Source organism: Electrona antarctica (genome assembly GCF_951216825.1).
Source record: "Electrona antarctica genome assembly, chromosome: 1".
NCBI lineage: Eukaryota > Metazoa > Chordata > Actinopteri > Myctophiformes > Myctophidae > Electrona > Electrona antarctica.
Window position 1 is genome coordinate 59,272,967 of NC_136806.1, and position 20,950 is coordinate 59,293,916.

The 20,950-nt window shown below is 44.1% G+C and overlaps 1 protein-coding gene across 5 annotated transcripts in view; it reads right to left on the reverse strand.

Moving 5' to 3' along the window:
- Positions 1-20,950, reverse strand: part of bcorl1 (BCL6 corepressor-like 1) — a 35,164-nt gene that overhangs the window by 13,680 nt on the left and 534 nt on the right. The window contains exons 1-3 of one of the 5 annotated variants that reach the window (XM_079519575.1): positions 12,481-12,704; positions 2,735-2,832; positions 30-2,639 (exon numbers count right to left, since the gene is read on the reverse strand). In XM_079519575.1, coding sequence (XP_079375701.1) covers positions 30-2,639; positions 2,735-2,740 — 2,616 coding nt within the window. In that variant the 5' untranslated portion in view covers positions 2,741-2,832; positions 12,481-12,704. Of the gene's footprint in view, positions 1-29; positions 2,640-2,734; positions 2,833-5,820; positions 6,065-12,480; positions 12,705-20,950 lie in introns of those variants that run through there. The other 4 variants (XM_079519578.1, XM_079519576.1, XM_079519574.1 and 1 more) reach the window with 4 other exon arrangements.

Sequence of the window (20,950 nt, forward strand, 5' to 3'; positions counted from 1 at the left end):
CCAGCAAGTGTAAAAGTAATCTACAATACCTTTTTGGGGCGTGATGCTTTGGTTGGAGTGCTTTCCTTGTCTTTCTTTTTCTTTTCCGTTGCTGATGGGTCTTGTGGTGGCTTCTCCTTAGCTGGCTTCTTGGGTCTAGGTTTCTTTTGTTTGACAACAGCAGCTTTTGCTTTGGAGGGAGATCGCTCTTTGGTTCCGTTTGTTTTCTTTTCAGCGTTGTTGTCTACCCCCACACACTGACCAGTAAGTATAGACAGCACTATGCCATCCAGTTTTTCATTTGGAGGACTATCCAATGGCCCAGTTTCTTTTTTCGATATGTCCCCCTCTAGCACCTGGGCTAATTTGCTCTCCATCCGGTTGCCATTTGTTGATGCATTACTTCCAAATACATTAGACTGGACAGAAGGCTTTGAGGAGCATTGCTTCTCGTGCGGTACTATATGCTCTCCCTGGCTGCTATGGATACCAATATTATTCTCCCTGGGCTCAATGACACCTGCCTTCTCGATCTGATTCATCATTTGCCTTGAATCCCCTTGAGGCATCAAACTTTTAAGCTGTTTCCCATCTTTCTTTTCTATAGTCCTGAAAGGGAGATATCCAAAAGAAGACGTCTGTTTGGACTGAGTGTCGTGGCTGCACGAGAGCGGATTTACAACATCGGCTTTTCTAGGTGCAACGGGTGTAGGCTGAGCATATCCTTCGCCAGTCAACACCGTTGTTTCGAGAGCTTTCTGTTTCACAATTGACTCGAGATTAGATAAGGGGGACTTAATCCTGTCCCAATTGTCGTTGTCCATCCGTGGCGGGTGATGGGCACTCTGAAACTTGGAACCTTCTGCACTTGCAGTGCCCTTGGCCTTTGGGGATCCTTGTGAGACTTTTCTCTGAAGAGAAGTGGCTTGGTGAGGAGGAAGAAGGGGTGGTTTTTGCCATGCTGGGTTGACAACAGTGGTGGAGTATGGCACTGCTGCTTTGCTAGTCCCGGACTTGTGGTGAGTCTGAGCACTGGCAGAGCCCAACATGGTCGCTGGGGCTATTTTAGATGGACAGCTCTTTGTTATGGTTGTACTGCTGCTGTTCACATGTTTGACATGCTGGTTACTCTTCATCAGATAGGATGGCTTCTTTCCTTTTGAGGCCAGATGTTCCCCTTGATCGATGATTGATATGAACTCCTGCTTAGCAAAATTCTGAAATTCATCAACAAAAGTCCCTTTTCCATCCTTGCCACGCAAAGTAGAAGCCAGTATAGGGCTGGCCACGCCAACATATGTTCCGGGTATGCTTTTTATGGATTCTTGTGAGGATCCTTTGCCCCAGGATGACTTGGACTCGGTGACCTGGTGATTTGCAGGCCTATTTGATTGTTTTGGATGAGATCCATTTCTGTGGGTACTGGGTAAAATAGGGTATTGCACAACCGAGTTATACGGGGTGGCCTGGCTCCTTTTCTTATTCAGGGAATCTCTCCGATTTGATTCAATATGGTGATGCTCCACCGGAGGGTCTTTAATACATTTTGGACGCTTTGACTTTGCGGACAAATCGAGAGGCACGTCCTTTGGTTCGATGGGGGAAATGTCTGCGTGGTCTTCTGGAGCAGATGGGGGCTTGGGTTTTAGACAGCCTACGGATGTTTTGTCTACACTGTGGCCTTTCTCCACATGGTTCGACAGTCTGCTCTGAGTGGCGATACCGGCCAGCGCGGGGCCACAGCAGATGGCAGCGGTAGGAGACAATGTGAAACGTGTTGGCGGGGCAGACCCCAATGCTGGGTGCTGTAACGGGAGCGTGATAGCCGGAGAGGCCACCACCGACGCTAAGGATTTATGCTCCCCTACCGATTTTGAACTCTTACTCGATATCAGGTTCGATTTAAGTTTCGACGTCGACATGCCCGCCTTTTTCTCGGGCACGGGGTTCCGTCCCACGGAGAAGGGGTACGGGTAGGTACGCAGTAGCGGTGTCCCTCCGACGACACCCGAGCTTTGAGGCTGAATTTCTTTCTGAAATTGACTGGCCGTGGCCTCTCTCAGAGCCGCGATCTGACCCAGCGCTGGTGGGAGAGTGATTTTACAAAGTGGAGAGGTAAAATTGGCGTTGGGAAGGAAGGCGGCGACGGGCTGGCCTGGTTTAAATAAGGTGGAACACTGAAACCCAGGAGGAAGACTTATGACCGACTGTGTCTGCGTGTGAGATTTCTTGCTGGACGTCACGTTGCTGTGGCTCGAGTTGAGCGAGTCCTCGATCCGTGCGCCGCCGGCCCACTGAGGTGTGGGATAGACTCCTGTGCCGTCGCCCTTGAGTTTAGGGAACTCCGCCCTTTTGTCCAGTCTCTTGTCAGAGCTTGGGAGGGGAGGGCCTGACGTCGGGACATTGTTGAGTTGTTGTTGAGGTGGGGGGACCACCTCGGGGCTGTGGTTGTAAGCACTTGGCTCCGAGCAGGGCTTCACCGTCTTGCAGTCTGTTGTCGGGGTGTTCTTGTTTTGCTGACTGAGAGTAACATCTCCTCTCAGCTCAGGGGGCAGCATCTGAGGGGGATTTCCCACCATGCTAGCAGACGCCTTGTTTGGAGCACCGATCTCTCTGCTCACCGTGCCTCCATCCCCTACATTCATTAGTGTAGGATCCACCTGAGTAATAAAAAGACGTTCATGGGGTCAGTGTTAATTAGATAAGGGAGAAAAAAATACAATCTGCATAATCTGCGTGATAGAAAAACAATTACCTGCATAGATAGTTTCTTTAACACAACATCCCTCGGGAGGAGGGTACCGCGTTGTGTCAGTCAAGTGAGTGTTTTCCTAGTTGATATACGGTAATATGCTGTAGAATACAAAAGGGGGGGAAAACAATAAAACACTTTAATCATAGGCTACATTATTTTTTGGGATTTTCTATCGGCAACAAAAGGCAAGTGAAAACTTCCTGTAATGCATATATGTTAGTCTCCTCGAAATGACAAAGGTGATCATAGTTCGGCACGTTACATAGAGAGGAACACATTTGTAGGCATTTGGCAGTTCCTCGTCTACTCCAAATGTGTGAAATAATTTGTCTTTAAGTGTTGACTTGATGCCATATGTAGTCCTGAAGAAAGCAAGGATGTTACAGAGACACTGGAGATGGAGTCACTTGGAGGGGGGAGGGAGGGAAGAGGGGTGAAAACTGGGAGCTGCACTTGTGTCCTATGTATACATAGAAATGCTGATATTGTACTGCTTTTTCCAAATAAAATAAATATTATAAAAGAAAAGAAAAAGAAAAAAGAAACAATTTGTCTTTGCTATAGGAAGACAGCCAGTGAGCGAAAAGATCTTGATTGCATGAACGAGGGGGGGGGGGGGGGGTAATTAAACCATCTCAACCATTTGTCCCATTTACTGTTGCATAGTTACATTTACCGAGCGTCCTTGGGTTTCTTGAAAGGCGCTACATAAATTCAAGTTATTATTAGTATTACTATTGCATCGTAAATGGGACACATCCTAGATGTGTATGTTGACCGAGGCGTGCACATTTCAAGGTGGACTGTGCAAGGGAGACATGTGGTATAAGGGGAAGCGGTGTGTTGATATGTTTTATCTCTTCCACCCCTAATTAAATCAATACACTAACCCCTAACCATAGGCTCTGCCTTAAAAGTTTGAATCCACTGCACTTATACATTATAGTATATCTAAAACTGATCAGTTTGTAGTATAGGCTACTCATATTACATTGTATGATAAGGAAGTGCATCTTCTGTTGTAGCCATATATGCGTTATCCATGTAACTGTCCTGCAGTTTGACAGTTCATCAATCTCATCTGCGAGAATACAAAACAAATCAATCCATTTTAATAACCTGCACCAGACAAACAAAGCACAGAGTTTGAAATGAAAATGACACCTTTTATGACGAAAAATAATAATACAAAATAAAAATTGTATAAATAGAAAGGAAGTGAATTATGACAATAACACTTAAACTTGATATGTAAGAGGAAACAACGCTATTAACGCTGGCGACATGCAGACACACACACGCCACACAACACCCGCTGGTATCTGCGTTCAGAGAGGTGAGCGCAGACGAGCGCATCTGCAAGTAAATGAGTCAACTATACGAAAAAGGGACCACACACAAAAATCCATGTCAAATCTTATACGGAAAATGATCAATCGTGTTGTGCTTATCTAAATGTTGCTCGTCTTGTTATACATTGACGACGACTGACATGATGATGACACCCCTGGCATTGGCACTGGCACACCATCTCCGCTGGAATCTGCGAGAGAGGAGCGACACGGCTCCCCGGCGAAGCCGCTTTGGCATCGCTGAATGCGAGGAGGGTCTGCATTCATTACCGTCTAACATCATGTTGCTTACAGCCTAGTTTGTCTTTGTGCTGCAGATAGCCTACCCTACGCTGTCTAGTAACGTTACCCCCGCTACAGCATTTTGAATTAATCTGCTCCGATGTAGGCCAGTAATAGCCTATATATACGTTAGGCTGTGGGCAACCTCACACAGTCGAAAACAAACAAAGTCCTGACCACCAGTAAAGGTATACACGGATTGAACAAACCAAATATTCCATTAGCCCGAGTCTCCGACTGTGTGTAGCAATATACTTCCTCCCGGCCAGTTCAGTAGGCTATCCAGCCCAACAACAGCACAAAAGAGACACGTCCCGACGGTCCCGAAATATGTCAAGTCAATTTATGAAATAAGACAAAGTGCGGGATCACAAGCGGATCGATTTCGTGGCACCGGGAACGTTCTCAAAACAGCAGGCTACGTTTGTTCTGTATCAAAAAATCAGCACGGAGAAACTCTGGAGAGCTCCGACTCGCTCGCTCGCGGGAGATGGCGAACAGTCACCATAACGAGGATGACAATTGCCTCTCTCAGGTGATCACACAACACTGTCCAAAGACAAACACGACCCAACTGAATGTACGCTAACCGTGGTTTCCACACAGCCCGTGTCATTTTTAAAACCCGCGATTAAATCATTCGCGATGTGATGTAGAACATGATGGGCATACATCAGTGAGCGGAGAATTCCCCACATCAAAGGCTCTGGCTCGCGTCGTAGTGGACACAATGTGGCAAAACTGCCGCCGCCGTCCGTCCGTCACATCGCTGCCGATAAGATACTAGTCTCAACGACGTGCATCCACGTTCAAAAAGCCTCAAATCAGGTGCAAACTAAACTCACAACGACCACCCCTGGTATCTCCACATCTATAAATAGACAACCAGGTAGATCTACATGATCAGTGACGTGGTTTTAAACACACAACATAACCCGATCAATGTAACCCGGCTGATGACAGAACGTCACAATGTAGCCTCCTGACATACACCACAACGGAGTTTCTCACAAAATGTTGTGATCAAAAGTAGTCGACTGGACAACTGACTGGACAACGGAGGGGACGAGGGGTGGGTTACACTTAACTTGTGGACACTGGGGTAGTGCCCCGGAACGGACAACACTATATGAGAGGGCAAACAATATTCAACTCAAATATCCAGTACCACAAATACTGTTGCGATCCGTGCGGAGCGAAGTGTCCCTCTGCATTACTCCCAGTGGTGTGCATGTTTAGGCAGGCTACTGTATTTATCCCCGGCCGACCGACGCGAAGTGCTCCGTCTCTCGGATCGGCCCTTCGCGGAACCGCTTTCTGTGTTGAAAAAGCGTTGACGAAGCTCGAGCCGAATCGATTCCTGTCGTCCCCGGACTCTCCCCAAATACTGAATAATTCTAAAGGTAATTAGCGAGCAAGATAAGATGTCTAATGACACAAACAGTTACCAACCCCTTCGTCCGAATGGAACGGGAGCAGCAGCATACACCGCGACTCACATAGCAGCCCAGCCTCTCTCTCTCCCCGCTCGCTGTTGTTCACTAATCTCGACGGTCTTCGGTTCTAAAAGTCCGGGGGGGTTCGTCAAGACAGTCCGTACCGTATCTCCAGCCTCTAGTCTGGTGGGAGAGAGGGGCAGAAGGTGGACGGCTTAGCATGGGATGTGTAGTGTTTCTTTATCCACGCCCAGGCGTAAGAGATGGTGGGCTGGGAGGAGTATGGACTGCAGGTACCGGCATGCAAAGCAAACTCCAGCCGCTCAAGGGGAAAGAGGGATCGCAACCAGAGTGTAACGGTGCGCTATAAACTGAAATGGCTTATCGAAGTAAGAAGTGATAAATTGCATATAATATTTTTTCAAACCAAAAGAGACGCCAAGTATAACTGTACGGGTGTATGCATTTGAGTAATAAACAAGTCATCTTACAGACACACACGAGGCGAGGGGGTGATGGTTGCTGAATGGACTTGACAAATGCAAAAAAAGAGTGGGAGAGGTATGCTTCTATTGCAGCGGAATTAACACGAGGAAGCAAGATCCCGGGTGTGTGGGGCACTCCAGTTAGTTACATGACAGTACATTTTAGGGACTATACAGAATACAGATCCATATATAGGAAGGCAGATGGAACAGAGACTTCATTCTTTTCCACATACTTTGAGCAGAAAGTGTATGACAAATAATTGAGAGTGAGACACACACACTGTCTTTAAAGACATTTTGGCTATGGGTGTTGATGGCATTGTCAAGTTTAAATGAGGCCTAGCTCAGCTATAGTGACCTTTAGTTAAAAGAAAATCACACTTGTGTGAAGTGAGGGATGTCTTATTTTGTACGTCACAGAGGGGCCCATAGACTTGGCTGCTACACTGTATGTTTCTTTTCCCTTTTTTTTTTACCTCCTTTATGATGTCTATTTGTATGTCTCTAAATGTTTTGATGAATTGAACAAGGTGGACCCTCTTGTAAACAAGTGTAATGCTTTATTGGGTCGTCCACTCACAGTTTTTGTATTGAGTTGTGCTTAAATGTACTGTAATTCTGCAAACTGTTAATACATATTTCAATCAATCACACTTTCATGGCTGCTTTCTTACTGTTTCTTCTTAAGCTTTTTTCCACATTGGTTACAGTTGTAGGCCTACTGTTTCTTTTCTTTATCCACCCTGGCTTGTTTCTTGTATGAAACAAAAAATATTAAAATATGTATCGGCCACGTGACATCTTACGTTCTCATTTAGTGCCCTAAATAAACATTAAAGTCCATATTTGGCTGGCAAACGATTTAGGCCTACATCAGTGCTCTAAACATAAAACTCCCATAGACTTGGCTGCCATATGACACTGTATCTTCAAACGCCATGTATTGGAGGGGCTAGCACCCCTCAAAAGAGTGCATCCCTGAAAACACAACACAATTTAGGGTCTCTATAATATTAATTGTAGGCTACTACCGTACTATCTCCAAACGGTTGCTCAAATACTGCACTAACAATGCAATCTTATTCTTAGACACCAATAGACATCCAAATACGTGTTTATCATTCACTTGATGGTAACTGGAACAGTGGATGTGTGAATTGAATTAACTATGAGCTGGTTAAAGACCAGATTGTAAATTGTAAAGTTAGAAGAACTGAAACATTGGATTGCATAAACATAATAATAATAAGTAATAATAGTAATAAGGAAGTCAGAATAAATAATGAACATAATAGGTTCACAATGACGGATCCAATGGACTATTGGACCTCTGAAATTGGTTCTCAGAGTGGAGCCATCCATCCATCTTCAACCGCTTATCCGTAATCAGGTCGCGGGGGAAACAGCTCCAGCGGAGAGCTCCAGACTTCCCTCTCCAGAGCAACATTAGTAACTTTTTTTTTTTTTTTTTTAATATTTTATCCCACGATTTTGTAACGCATTTTTTCACCCAGTGTCAATTATCTAATGTAATCCTGGGCGCTACACTTCCTCTGCCAACCTGGGGGGGCAGCGGACTGACCTCATGCTTCCTTATATGCATGAGGAGTCCAAGCTGCTTCTTTTCACCTGACAGGGGAGAGTTTCCCCGGCCGGACGTAGCACGTGGAAGGAACACGTTATTCCGACCACGTTATTCCCCTCCATCAGGCGCCCCAGCTGGCCAGGGGGAGGTAGTTTAGAGACCAGGATTACTGCATGTTTTTGTGAGGGTACCTACCCTAAGGGACACGGGGAGAACATGCAAACTCCACACAGAAAGGCCCTTTCGCCAACCCCGCCTCGGGTATGGGCACTGCTGATGCGGAGGAGGGAACACGCCCCCAGCATCCCCAGCGGGAATCGAACCCAGGACCTTCTAGCTGTGAGGCGACAGCACTACCGACTGTGCCAACGTGACCCCTTAACATTAGTAACTTCATCCTGGGGGATCCCGGGGTGGTTCCAGCAGATATTGGAGATATATATAAACCCTCCAACTCATGCAGGGCGTGCATCGAGGACCTCGCTAGGGACTCAGGGAGACGCCCGAGAGGAATCCTAACCAGATGCCCGAACCACCTAACCACTGAGGGGAGCCGACAAAAATAAAATAATCACACACACCCATGTGAAGTGAGGGGCGCTCTTATCATCATACATCATCCTCATTCCGGCCAATCACATTTTGCATCCTCACTTTTGTCTTCAATGTTTGTGTTGCACAATGTTTGTGTTTACTGTTTACACAAACACTCAAAGCTGGCCATTTATTGTCAATGGGATTCAATGTTTGTGTTTACACAAACACTCAAAGCTGGCCATTCATTGTCAATGGGATTCAATGTTTGTGCACACTCAATTGATTCCACAGAGGTTTGATGCGCTTTGCTTTGCGTGTGTGTTCTCTCGGCTCCCATTTTAACTGATGGGGATATAACTTTGTTCACCCATAATGCGCTGCAGTAATCTGATCCCTGGTCAGCTAGTCTATCACAGCAACACTTGATTCTACCAGCCCGAGCCCCGCGGGCATCTGCTGTTTTCGCACCTACAGCCAGCATACAAAGGACGATGATTTGTTGTGTATATTAGCTTGTCTGACACCTTGATCAAGTTGAGAGAGCAACTGCAGAATGGTCATTGTGGCGAGAGGCAAGCATGCAGCCAATACACAACGACGATTGCGCAATAAAATGGGAATGGTCCTAGACCAGCGCCGGTCAGGAAAAACAATTGAATAAAAATAATGACAATAAGAAAAGAAAAGAGGAAGAAAGATGACAATAGACATTCAGACCCCCCCCCCCCCCCCCCCCCCCCCTCCAGCACCTACATGACATTCTGACCCTTCTGACCCCCTCTCCGGCACCTATATGCCCATGAGAACACTGGGCACAATTTATTTATATATGGACCAAATATATATATATATATATATATATATATATATATTGTAATTACAATTTAAGCCCAATATTTCAACACATGCACAAGTTGCTACAAAACATATAGGCTGTGATAGCCATTAGCTATTCATTTCGGACATAAACATGAAGTTGAAAGGGTAAATCTGGGCCTAATAATGATTCTCTATCTTTGAAGGGTGCTAGCCCCTCCAACATCTGGCTTTGTGTGTTCCGCCCGTGACGTCATGTGTGTGGCCAAGTCTATGGACTTTTTATGACAAGATTTCTTCTGTACGGCCAAGTCAATGGCAAATGCCGTAAGTGTGCCCCCCGTGACTTCATCATCATGCAGTAATCATTGTGATAAAAGGCACCCCTTTTGATTGTCTACCTTTCGGAAATTACATCAGACAGTCTATGGACTTTTCTAATGTTTGTTTAGATCACTTTAAACAAACAGAGTAAACAACCAAGTCTATGGACTTTAAATGTTTGTTTAGAGTACAATGTTTGTTTAAAGGGGTGAAGCGCCCCTCACTTCACACAAGTGTGTTTTTTCTTTAAAAAAAATCTCTTTTTTTTTGGAAGAAAGAAACAACAGCCAATTGAACAGTGAGATGCACTGTGCTATAGGTGACCTGTATCTAGCCTCGGTCCCAGGCTTACTTATCTGCGAAAATAAAAGCCTGGTCACAACGTAAGGCAGAGCAGCTATCGCCGGATGTATCCTCCCATTCCTCCGGAACATCCGTCGGATGTATTTCCCCCCGGATACGACATTTTCCCGACCAATCACAACACTCGTCTCATTCGCGGAGAATGTAACCTGATTTGTAAAGCATCAACGTCATTTCCTTGGGCGATACTTCCACTAAAATCCCACTGTATCCCACTTCACCACAGCAGCTTGAATCAACTCCCACACTGTCCTTAGCCTGCATGGCAGGTCTAATTTGTATGTGTCCCTACTTGGTTTGACTGAACTCTCTGACTGTGGAGACGTTTTGTCAGCATTGCCTGCAGATAAACAGTGATGAAGGAGATTATGCAAAGACTGTCACACTCACTCTGAGCAGTGAACACTATCTCATGGCATTAAAGACATGTTGCGACATGTATGTGACAGTGTCCGTCACATACAAACTTTACCCCCTCATGTTTAACTGAGCTCAGACTGCAAATGCTGCAGAGAGCATGGTCCAATACACAATCAAAATAATACTGGGCAAATTCATAATAACGACCAATATGTAAAGCAATAGAACACTATGCCACGAGTAGCCCGAGTTTAACAGTAGACATCATGCAACAAGAGAGGGCCATTGACTGTGATGTGTAACCTAAATGAACTTTGCGTGATGACTGATGATTAAAATGACCTTATATGCAGATAGAATCGTGTATATAGCACGTAAGACAAAGCGCCATTTTAAATGTATGCCTTTAAGCTTATCAACATGATGACCACTGACTCAAACAAAAGCACTGGAGAACAAACACATGCAAGAAGCAGGAAAGAGGGCTGAACAAACTGACCATTTCAGGCTGACAGGCATGACACCTCTCAATGAGAGGTATCATGTAAATGAGAGGCTCTCATTTACATGATATAACCAGGGAAACTGTTTGAAATGTTGGAAACAAATACACAGCTTGGTGGTCTATACTTGTATATGATTCTGCTCCGAGACCTGAATGGATGAGTTATGTTGTTCCCCCATAAAATACAATAGTTTGTTATCAAGTAGCCTACAGCAGGACTTGACCACGCGTCTTAATTGGTACGTATATTGTGGCATCGTTTTAGACCAATACATTCCCAACATACTTTTCCTAAACACTTGTGGGATGGAAGACCGTAGATACTATGGCTACTTGTTATTACCCAGCCACGATGCCTCTTTATCGACTTTCAACAGATATAGGGCAACGACGATCCTCGTCCATCCAACGAGAGCGTTCGAGTAGTAAACTGTATGTGTGCACTGTGCGAGTAAATCGCTGCCTGCCTGCATGTGTGTGTGACTGTGTGTGTGTGTGTGTGCTAACATGCCCTTCGCCATTCGCGCAGCAATGGCAGCGAAGCAGGCAGGCTGCGTATAGGCTACAAACAGGCAAATCGCTGACAAATGTCCAAATGTGGAATTATGAAACCGAAACGTCTATCGAAAGAAAGAAGCATCGCTGATCAGCACCCTGCCAGCGTTATAAGCATGAGACCAAGAACGAAGTCGGCAGTTGACACTTGGCTCGCTGGCATTGTGTCTGAGCTGGGGGGTGACCCACACACACACACACACACACACAGAGCACAGCGCTATCCCGGTAGTGACCGACCGCTCCGCTCGGGGCTTCTCCATATACACGAGTTTGCTTCACAGGCTCCACCACGGATGTTAAAACTTGTCATGCACACAATTAAAATATCACACATGAAAGAATATGGCAAGAGATGCACAATATAACTACGGGAATGCCTATTACACGAAGGAACCGCGTTTACTTCGAAGGCCTGTCCTCAAAGTGGGTGTACAACTAGTCTGTACATGGTCATCTGTGAGTCATATTGGAGATTATCGACCCCATTTCGGCAGCCATGGTGTGTTGCCTATATGCAATATGTCCCGTCTAAGTTCGTGGTTCACCTGCCTGGGCAATGTTGAATGTCAAGCCGAGGCTATAGGGGATGTGGGGAACAAAACGCTAAGTAAAAGTCAGTCACATCTCCTTGTTAATAGTAATGCCATGGGCTGTTCTAAACGTTCGTCTAAAATGGATAGCTCGAGTCGAATGATGCTCTTATTTGCCAGGTTAGTGGTGCAACGACAACAAGCAGTCCATGTGGGCTGACGATATCTGCGCGGAACATGGTCACGGTGTCAAGACTGTCAGTGGTACTCAGTGGTAACTGGTGTAAGACAGCCCAAAATGCAATAGCTCACGTATAATGTCATCATCACGATGTAGAACTTAGGTCTGCATACATAGCAGCCTACACGTGACACGTTTCTTTATAATGCCACGGGACACAGCAAAGACGTACACAACCCTGCGACCACTCTCGCTTCTGCCAAGACATTATTGAAAACTTGAAAATAATTAATAATATGCCAATATCCAGGTCAAAGTTTGGGAGAGTTCACTTGCCCTCAATGGCGTTGTGCAATGCCCCCTTTAATGCCCCCTGCTCGCCCGTAACGCCTTTGTTATTAGTAATCGCATGGTATTGCACCGCCTTACCTTGCGCTCCAAACTGCCTACCAGAATAGTCACAAAGCCTTGCACGCAGCGCAACAAGCTATTGTTCTGTAAGTGGGAGACTTCTTCCGTACAGGGCTAAAGCATATGATTTGAAAGTAGAATGAAATACAGTATGCAATTTTGGCTTGTCCTCCTCGCGATCTTCCCTTATTGCCAGTTTTCAGTCTGCAGCAGCTGGAGATGAAAATCGCGCACCCTGGGTCCTAGCGCCGGGTAAAGCCCTACAGGTGAATAACAAATGGACTAGGCCGGTGTAGTATCGTGTCTGTGACTTCATTGGAGTCGGAGAGACAATTTCTCAACTTCTCAAGGCAGACTAGACTCACGAGAGCCTACCTTTTCACTACCGATGTTCTGACTGCAAGAGATGTAAAACGGGTAGTGGAATATTGATAGCGTTTATGATATTAAACACTTTTTACATTAAGTAATTTCACTAAAATGGGATCATGGCTAAAACAGATGGAGATTATTAGATTAGATGCTTTTATACAAACAAGAAAAATGAATACGCTGATAGAGTATTTTTAAATCTATCAGTGATAAGCAGACATTTTATCTAATAACAATGTTGTTTATCATGGTTGGTCATACCCTGGTCCCTCACCAGTTAGTTATAGCAAGGAAAGAAACAACAATTCAGATTTCAATATGAAATTATGAATCTTCATGTTGAGGTTTAGGTACATTTCATTTTGGGCTTTGGTTTGGTTGGCCTACAGAAGGGCATGTTTTAATTATGTTTTAATTATGAACAATAGGCTATAATAATTCCTCATATACAATTAACAGCACAAACTTTACCAGAGCATTCATTTTGTAGTAGCCTACTTTAAAGGACCACTTCACCACTTTTCAATACGGTATCTTCATATAATAGGTCCTCACTAATGTCTAATAATCATGATAAAATGGCACAATTCTTTTTCCTACTCAGTCTGTGTCTCATAGGAGGGCTGTGGGCAGTTCAGAAACCCGTCCACCAGTGACATCATCAATGGGGAATCCAAGCTAATAGAAACCCCAGGCTTTCTAGTCCTGAAAAGTTGCAATACGACAATGGAAGCCATCGTTCTCACGATAATACAAATCTAAACATCTTGTTTAAGATGTTCTTTTTGTATTTCTGCCTTTATTGGATAGTGCCTATACCACTACAGTATAGTGACATGCAGGAAATGGAGGGAGAGAGATGGGGAGTAACACGCAGCAAAGGTCGTCGGGATCGGGAGTCGAACCAGCAACGCGCCGGATTAGCAGCCTAGGTGCCCGGACCGCTGGCCGGCCCGGGCCATATTTTCCTCCTTTATGATAATATCTCCCACTGTTGTATCTGGTTCATCTGTCAGCAAGGAGCCCCCACATGGAGGACATAGTGTCTACATTTTACAGTTTAGAATTTAGGCATTTAGCATGCTCAATCCAGAGCGATTTACAGTAAGCAAGAACAATGGTAATACATCAAATAGCCTACATACAACAAAATAATCAAGAATCATAAGGAAGCTAAGAACCTAGCATCTATAGAAAATCTAGAAAAATTCTGTACAGTAAGACTATTACTACAGTAAGTGCTATGTCTACATAAAATGCTATCTAAATGACATAAGTTTAGCCTTTGCATACGTCTGTAAAAAAGTAATCGAGGCTAGTGCAAGTGCTACGGCAAGTGCTACGCCAGCTATGGGCTAAGATAGAGCCTAAAGAGGTGGGTTTACAGACTTCGGTGGTCGGCGGAAGATTGGGAGTGAGTCTGCAGTTCTGATATTGCAACGGGAAGTTCATTCCATAGTTTTGTAGCCAGAAGGGAGAAGAGTCTGGGACGTGTGAAGCGTTTTTAGTGAATGTTGGTCAATGGTGGGCCCTATTGTAAACAAGTGTAATGCTTTATGGTGTCGTCCACTCACAGTTAACAGTTATTGTATTGAGTTGTACTTGAAATGTACTGTAATTCTGCAAACTGTTTGTCAATCAATCAATCAATCAATCAATCAATCAATCAATGTTCTATGGCTATTTTAGTGAATGTTCTGCCAGCCTCCCTGTGTTGGCTGATCTGAGCGCACGGGCGGTTTGTATATAGGGTCTGATCAGACTTTGAAGATATGGGGGTACGGGTACCATAAGTTCATAACCATATACCTTTGGTTGCTTTGAAGGCCAGCATCAGAGTTTTGTACTCTGTGCGGGCAGCAACTGGGAGCCAATAGAGGGAGTGGAGAAGGGGGGAGACGTGAGAATTTTGGCTGGCTGAAGACCAAGCGTGCTGCGGCATTCTGGAGAGGCTTTGGGTACGGTCCCAACTCTCAATGCACATGCCGGTAGGCCAGTAAGGAGAGAGTTACAATAGTCAAGTTTTGATATGACTGATAAGGAGCTGGGCTGACTCCTGGGCGAGGAAGGGTCTAATCCTTCGAATGTTATAGAGTATAAACCTAAAGGATTGAGTGACTGCTGTAATGTGTGCTTTGAATGATAGCTGACTGTCCAGGACAACACCAAGGTTCTTTAGCTGTTGGAACCGAAGTCCGCGTTGTGGAAATAGTTCGCTCCTGCATGGGGCAGGACTTAGCTGGTTAGAAGAGAAGCTCAGTCTTGTCTGGGTTCAGCTTGAGGTGGTGAGAAGACACTCCGCCCCAGCATGTAGGAGTTCATGCAGTGACACAGATCACCCTACCCACCCAGCCCCCCACCACAATTCTGTTTGTATAGCCACTCGGCCAAACCAGATGCACGCAGTGGATTTCAACCCCTATGATATCACATATTATCACATAACCATCACTTTCCCTGGGCCGATATAGGGCTGATTGATCGATTGCATTTATTTGATGATAAAAGGAAAGGGAACATCAGCACTTCCACACACACAGCACACACAATAACATTGTGGATAAAAACACAATAAAGCCCTAAGGCTTCTTTCCATTGTGGTCCTGTCGCCCTGATATGGAAATAGCTGACTAATTAGTGCAAGCCAGAGGGCCATCAAGAACTGGACTGTCACTGTGAGCGAACTCGCGGTGGAAGGAAAATGGTAAATGGTAAATGGTGCATTTATATAGCGCCTTTATCCAAGGCGCTTTACATAGATTGTGCATTACATTCACCCATTCACACACACATTAATTGTGGCGGAAGCCATGCAAGGTACCAACCAGCACATCGGGAGCAATTTGGGGTTCAGTGTCTTGCCCAAGGACACTTCGACATGTAGACAGGAGGAGCCGGGATTCGAACCGCCGACCCATGGATCATTGGACGACCTGCTCTACCTCTTGAGCCACAGTCGCCCTTAACATGTCAAACATGAACTAAATTGTCTGCTAAACATGGGTACTGTGGATATGGTATATGATTCAAAGCTGATGAGACATCACATTGTTGGAGCTTATACAGGTGCAAAAGAATCAAAACGCATAAAGTAGCAGAAAAAAGGTAGCGACATTTGAAGGCCCCACCATCCAGTGCCACCACCAGGCCTATGCCTGCCACATTCTCAGCCAACTCTCTCCCCATTCTGTCAAGAAATCAATTTGGACATAACAGTCCATTCACTGGGGCAGTTCCTCATTGACAGTAATATTCATATAGATTCATTAAATGTAACTGTTTATCATTGTGTTTTTGAATAAATAGCCTATGGCTGTGGTTGTTTGAACAACAAATTGTCCAGCATTTATTGTTGCTGTCAGTATCTAACCTTGCTCCCGGCTGCCTCAGTCGGCCCCTACGGTATATATGCTGTCCCCTCGGTTGGGTTATCTTGGGCAACAACGAATAACGGGTGACAAATCTCCTTTTCATGTATAAATGTGGATAAGACGGAACATATTAAACTTTCATAGGTACACTAATGTAGGTGAGCAGAGGGTTTGCAGTTCAAACTATGTCAAGGACGAAGTACTGAACACCATCCCTCTTCCCCTCCCTGCCAGCAGTGAAATTGGTGACCATTGTAATTCAAATTGGGTTCCGGTTGTCCAGCTGGGGTCGCTGTGGTGTGTAGAATGGTAGGGATGATTTCATTGTGTTTGATAGTGCATGGAATGTCCCTTGCTATAAACTCACTCAGTCAGTTGTAATGCACTTCTTCACTTTCGTTGTCTCTTTTTAGATGGTGGACTGAGTAAGATCCAGGTGAATGCAAAGTGCCTGCCACTGGCTATGTTAACACTAGTTACAGTCACAGTGATTACACGAGTAATTACTATCAATGAAACCGTTCATATGGAAATTAGGTTATATACATTTTAAAAATCCCCCATGGACGCACAGCAAACCGTTTTGTCAGTGACTGTTGAATGCATCCAAAAAGGTTTCATGCAGCTATTTCAAGCATCCATTGGTAATATCCAGAATTTATGGCAATTAACCCGTTCAGGCCTGACGTCGAAATTTAAAAAAAAAAAAACGTTTTCTAAATCATGACAATTTACTGAAAGATTTGAGGCACATTTTAACGATTTTTCAAAAATAGCGCTCATAGCGCGCCACCGAGTGGCGCGCTATGAGCTTGTAGATCTGCTATTTTTCAATAGCTAAATTATAACATAATGTATGGAACCACCAAAAGGGGTTCCCGCCCAAAATGGTTAAACAATGACATTTGACTTTACACGATACTATTGCTGGTTTATGACAATAACATCATATAGGCCAAAGTGAATCGCTGGAGTTCTTGAAACTCACTAGCCACAATTAAACCAAAGGTTATCTTGTTCCAAAACACAGGAGGAATACCAGATGTTATCCCCACTAGCGGTGTGGCTTCATGATGGCAAATTGGCAATGTTGGTCCATCTGTCTTGTCCAGCACTTTGATCCCAAATAACCACTGGCTGAATTGCCATGAAATGTTCTGAGCACATTCATGCTATCCAGGAGTGTCCTCTAGTTTCAACCATATGCCCACATTTCAACAAATAGGCTGATTGCTATGAAACTTACCGAGTGCATTCATGTTCCCTGGTGAATGAACCCTAACCATTTGAGTGATCTCTAGCATGACAATTGACAATGAGGTGTTAAAAGTCAAATTTTCTGTTAACTCATTCACTACTCCCTACTCACATAGGAAGTTATTTCTACTGTATGTAGGAGACACATTTCGGACACCACACTACACATTAATCAGACAAAAAAATATATGATCTTTCACCAATTTTTTTAAAAAAACAAAGTAGTTATTATGCTGAAAACAGATACTGTATGCAGTATGCACAGTATCTCACCCACCACCTGCCTTCCACCACCCCCTCCCATCAACAAGAACTCACAAAGTACAATTTACATAAATAAACATAAATACATTAACACTCTAAATGAAAATTAAACTAAACTAAACTTAACACCACAACTTTTACTGTGGGTCGCGGATATGACCCAAATCCCTTACATCCTCCTTCTGTTAGACCCTGTCTTGTTTTTCTTTTAAGGACCTACGGGTTGAACTGTTTAGACTAGGACCACTGTCCGTCCATCTATCCATACGTCCGTCTGCCTGTCCATCTGCGGCAAGCTTGCAAACAACCTCATCGATCGGTACCAAACTCCTTGTGAATTCTATTTTCCACATTTTGTGAATTCATCATCTTAGATGCTAATGTTTAACATATTATACCTCTGTGTATTGTTAACTTGGAGGAAGCTGCTGCACTCTCTACAACAAACCTGAGGTGTGACAGTGTTGTGTTTCCTTAGCACACCAAACACTGCAAATTCTGAGGCTGGCTGAGCAGGTAGGTACGTAGAGTCATGTCTGTGTTACAACATGCTTTTGCAACAACTCACTACAAAGCTCTAGGGAGGCAAATCATGATGAAATTTTAATCAGCGACAATGTAAGGTTGTCACCCACCTGTACGTGAGATAACAGGTGTCAAGTTGTCTGCATAGAACAGTGCAAAATGGCCTAATCATGACTACTGAAGTCATGATTATAGGCCAATATAAGGTCCAGAGAAAGACTGCCAAGCATGAGGACATAGTGGACAAGTACTGTAGTGTAAACAACAAGGTCTCTTTGCAGAGCTAATAGTTGACCATTGACCGTAAGCATGGCATGGAGAGAGCCATCTTAACCCATAGGCTACAGTATCTAAAAATCACACCCGTGTGAACTGAGTGGTGCAACTCCGTGTGGGGGTCCCCGGTGGGTCCCCGGAACTTCCAGACCCACAGGAACAAGAAATGACAGAGTTACTGTGTGGGGGAATTAGCAGACATCTCCCCCCCCCCCCCCCCCCCCCCCCCGCCCCCACCCCCTCCCCCCTCTCTCTCTCTCATGCACGCTCCACATTGTAATTAGCAGGCAACAGTGCAACACTATCTCTCTCTCTGTTTCTAGCACATGGGGATGGACATAGGGACATTGATGTTCCTTGGAGTGGTTGCACCACTCAAAAAAAGGATGAAAGATGTATTATAGACAGTTGTCACTTGCATACAGACGAGGTACTGATGGTACATGACCAACATTTGGTAACAACAAATGCATCATATACAGTATAGGCCAGGGGTTCATTCTAACCACTGAGAGAAAATATATTTTAATGAATAGGGCTCTGCTCCAGAAATGTACATATAGGCAAAGGACCACGTCATTTCAATGGAAGGTGGAAAAGCAATTCCCACAATAGTACAATTCTTCTTTTTTGTTTTGTTATAAAGTTGGTTCCTTTTCTTATGTAAAGTGACTTTGGGCACTTAGAAAAGCATTATATTAATCTGCTTAAAGCCAACATTAAAAGTCTATCGACTTGGCTGGCACATGACGTCACGAGTGAAAGCCAGATGTTGGAGGGGTTGGCGCCCCTCAAAAATATGCATAATATTAATATTATGTCAACAATTCATCATTTTGTTGAATCCCACAATCACCCGTGCTTACAGTAGTAGTGTAGAAAGTGACTGGCATCTCTAAAAATCACACCCGTGTGAACTGAGTGGTGTAAGGTCTTATATAGCCTGATCAGCTGTGGTCTGACGTAATGTCTGACGTAATGAAATCACACCCGGGTGAACTGGGTGACCGTAGCAACCATGCTCATTTTTTGATACGAACAGACAGACACGTAAACTAACAAAGCCAGTCGTAGGAGTGGTTTACACCACTCAAAAAGATTATCTTTGAACTGTGGTGTTTTTCCTGTCATGTCTGTTGTGTATCCCTTTACTAATTACTGCTGTAATTGCTATTGATAACCGAATCCCCCCCTGGGATTAATAAAGGTCTGTCTGTCTGTCTGTCTGTCTGTCTGTCTGTCTGTCTGTCTGATATCAAATTAAACAGTATAAATCTAATGCTATGCCATCGATATCATTGAAAACATTGTGAACGGTATTTTATTTTAAATGAAATAGTTGGCTAACTCTAATTACCTAAAGTGGTCTTCTCTTCACTAACTGAGTTGGAGCTAATCACTGAGCCCTGGCATAGTTAGCCCCTCCACAGTTATAGGACAAGATAAGATTGCCCCTAGATTTTTGTCGCTGGCAGACGTCAGGCAGTTATTGTGTCATACACATCACGAGCGTGCTGCTTTCCTTACGCAATCAATCGCCATCAATCTGTGCTTCTTTGGCAATATAGAAGTGTCTATTTGTACGTCTATAAATGTTTTGATGAATTGAACGAGGTGGACCCTCTTGTAAACAAGTGTAATGCTTTATTATTATTTATTGACAGTTAACAGTCTTTGTATTGAGTTGTGCTTGAAATGTACTGTAATTCTGCAAACTGTTAATACATATTTCAATCAATCAATCAATCTCACTAATCACTATCATGTATGCTTTATTTATAACAAACTGTTATTTTCCTACTTTTTAACGTATCTAGTTCTAACTTCTAACAACTAGATGGCAACTGAAACCCCACACTTTCTCATAACTCACGTTCTCAATCTGCGTATAATCGGCTAGACAGACGAAGCCAACATTTTGCAAGACATTAGGCTACGCAAGATATACAGCCTGCATTTATTTGTCCAACGTTTATTTCCTGGACTTCAAGATACAATACTTGCATGAGTCATATAACCTATAAAACCAAACATATCCGAGCGGATTACTCATGTGGTTCCATAGTGTAGCGGTTATCACGTCTGCTTTACACGCAGAAGGTCCTGGGTTCGAGCCCCAGTGGAACCATTACTTTTTGCTTTTCGGCAATCGGCAGAATCGGGACCGAGGGTTCGTCAATTCTAACGCCAGTCTTTATTCAATGGTTTTCATATTGTGCATTAAAGTGGAAACGTAAGAAAGCATACATGTATATATTCACATAATATGATCAAAATTCGACAGTTGCAATAGCAAACACAATATGCTACTGGGTCTGGGGGAAACTTGATGAAATAGATTCAGTTTTCCCCCCATTTTTTATTGACAAACTGACACTAGAACACTTACACTACAGAATACATTTGCTTTCTGTTGTGGCAAC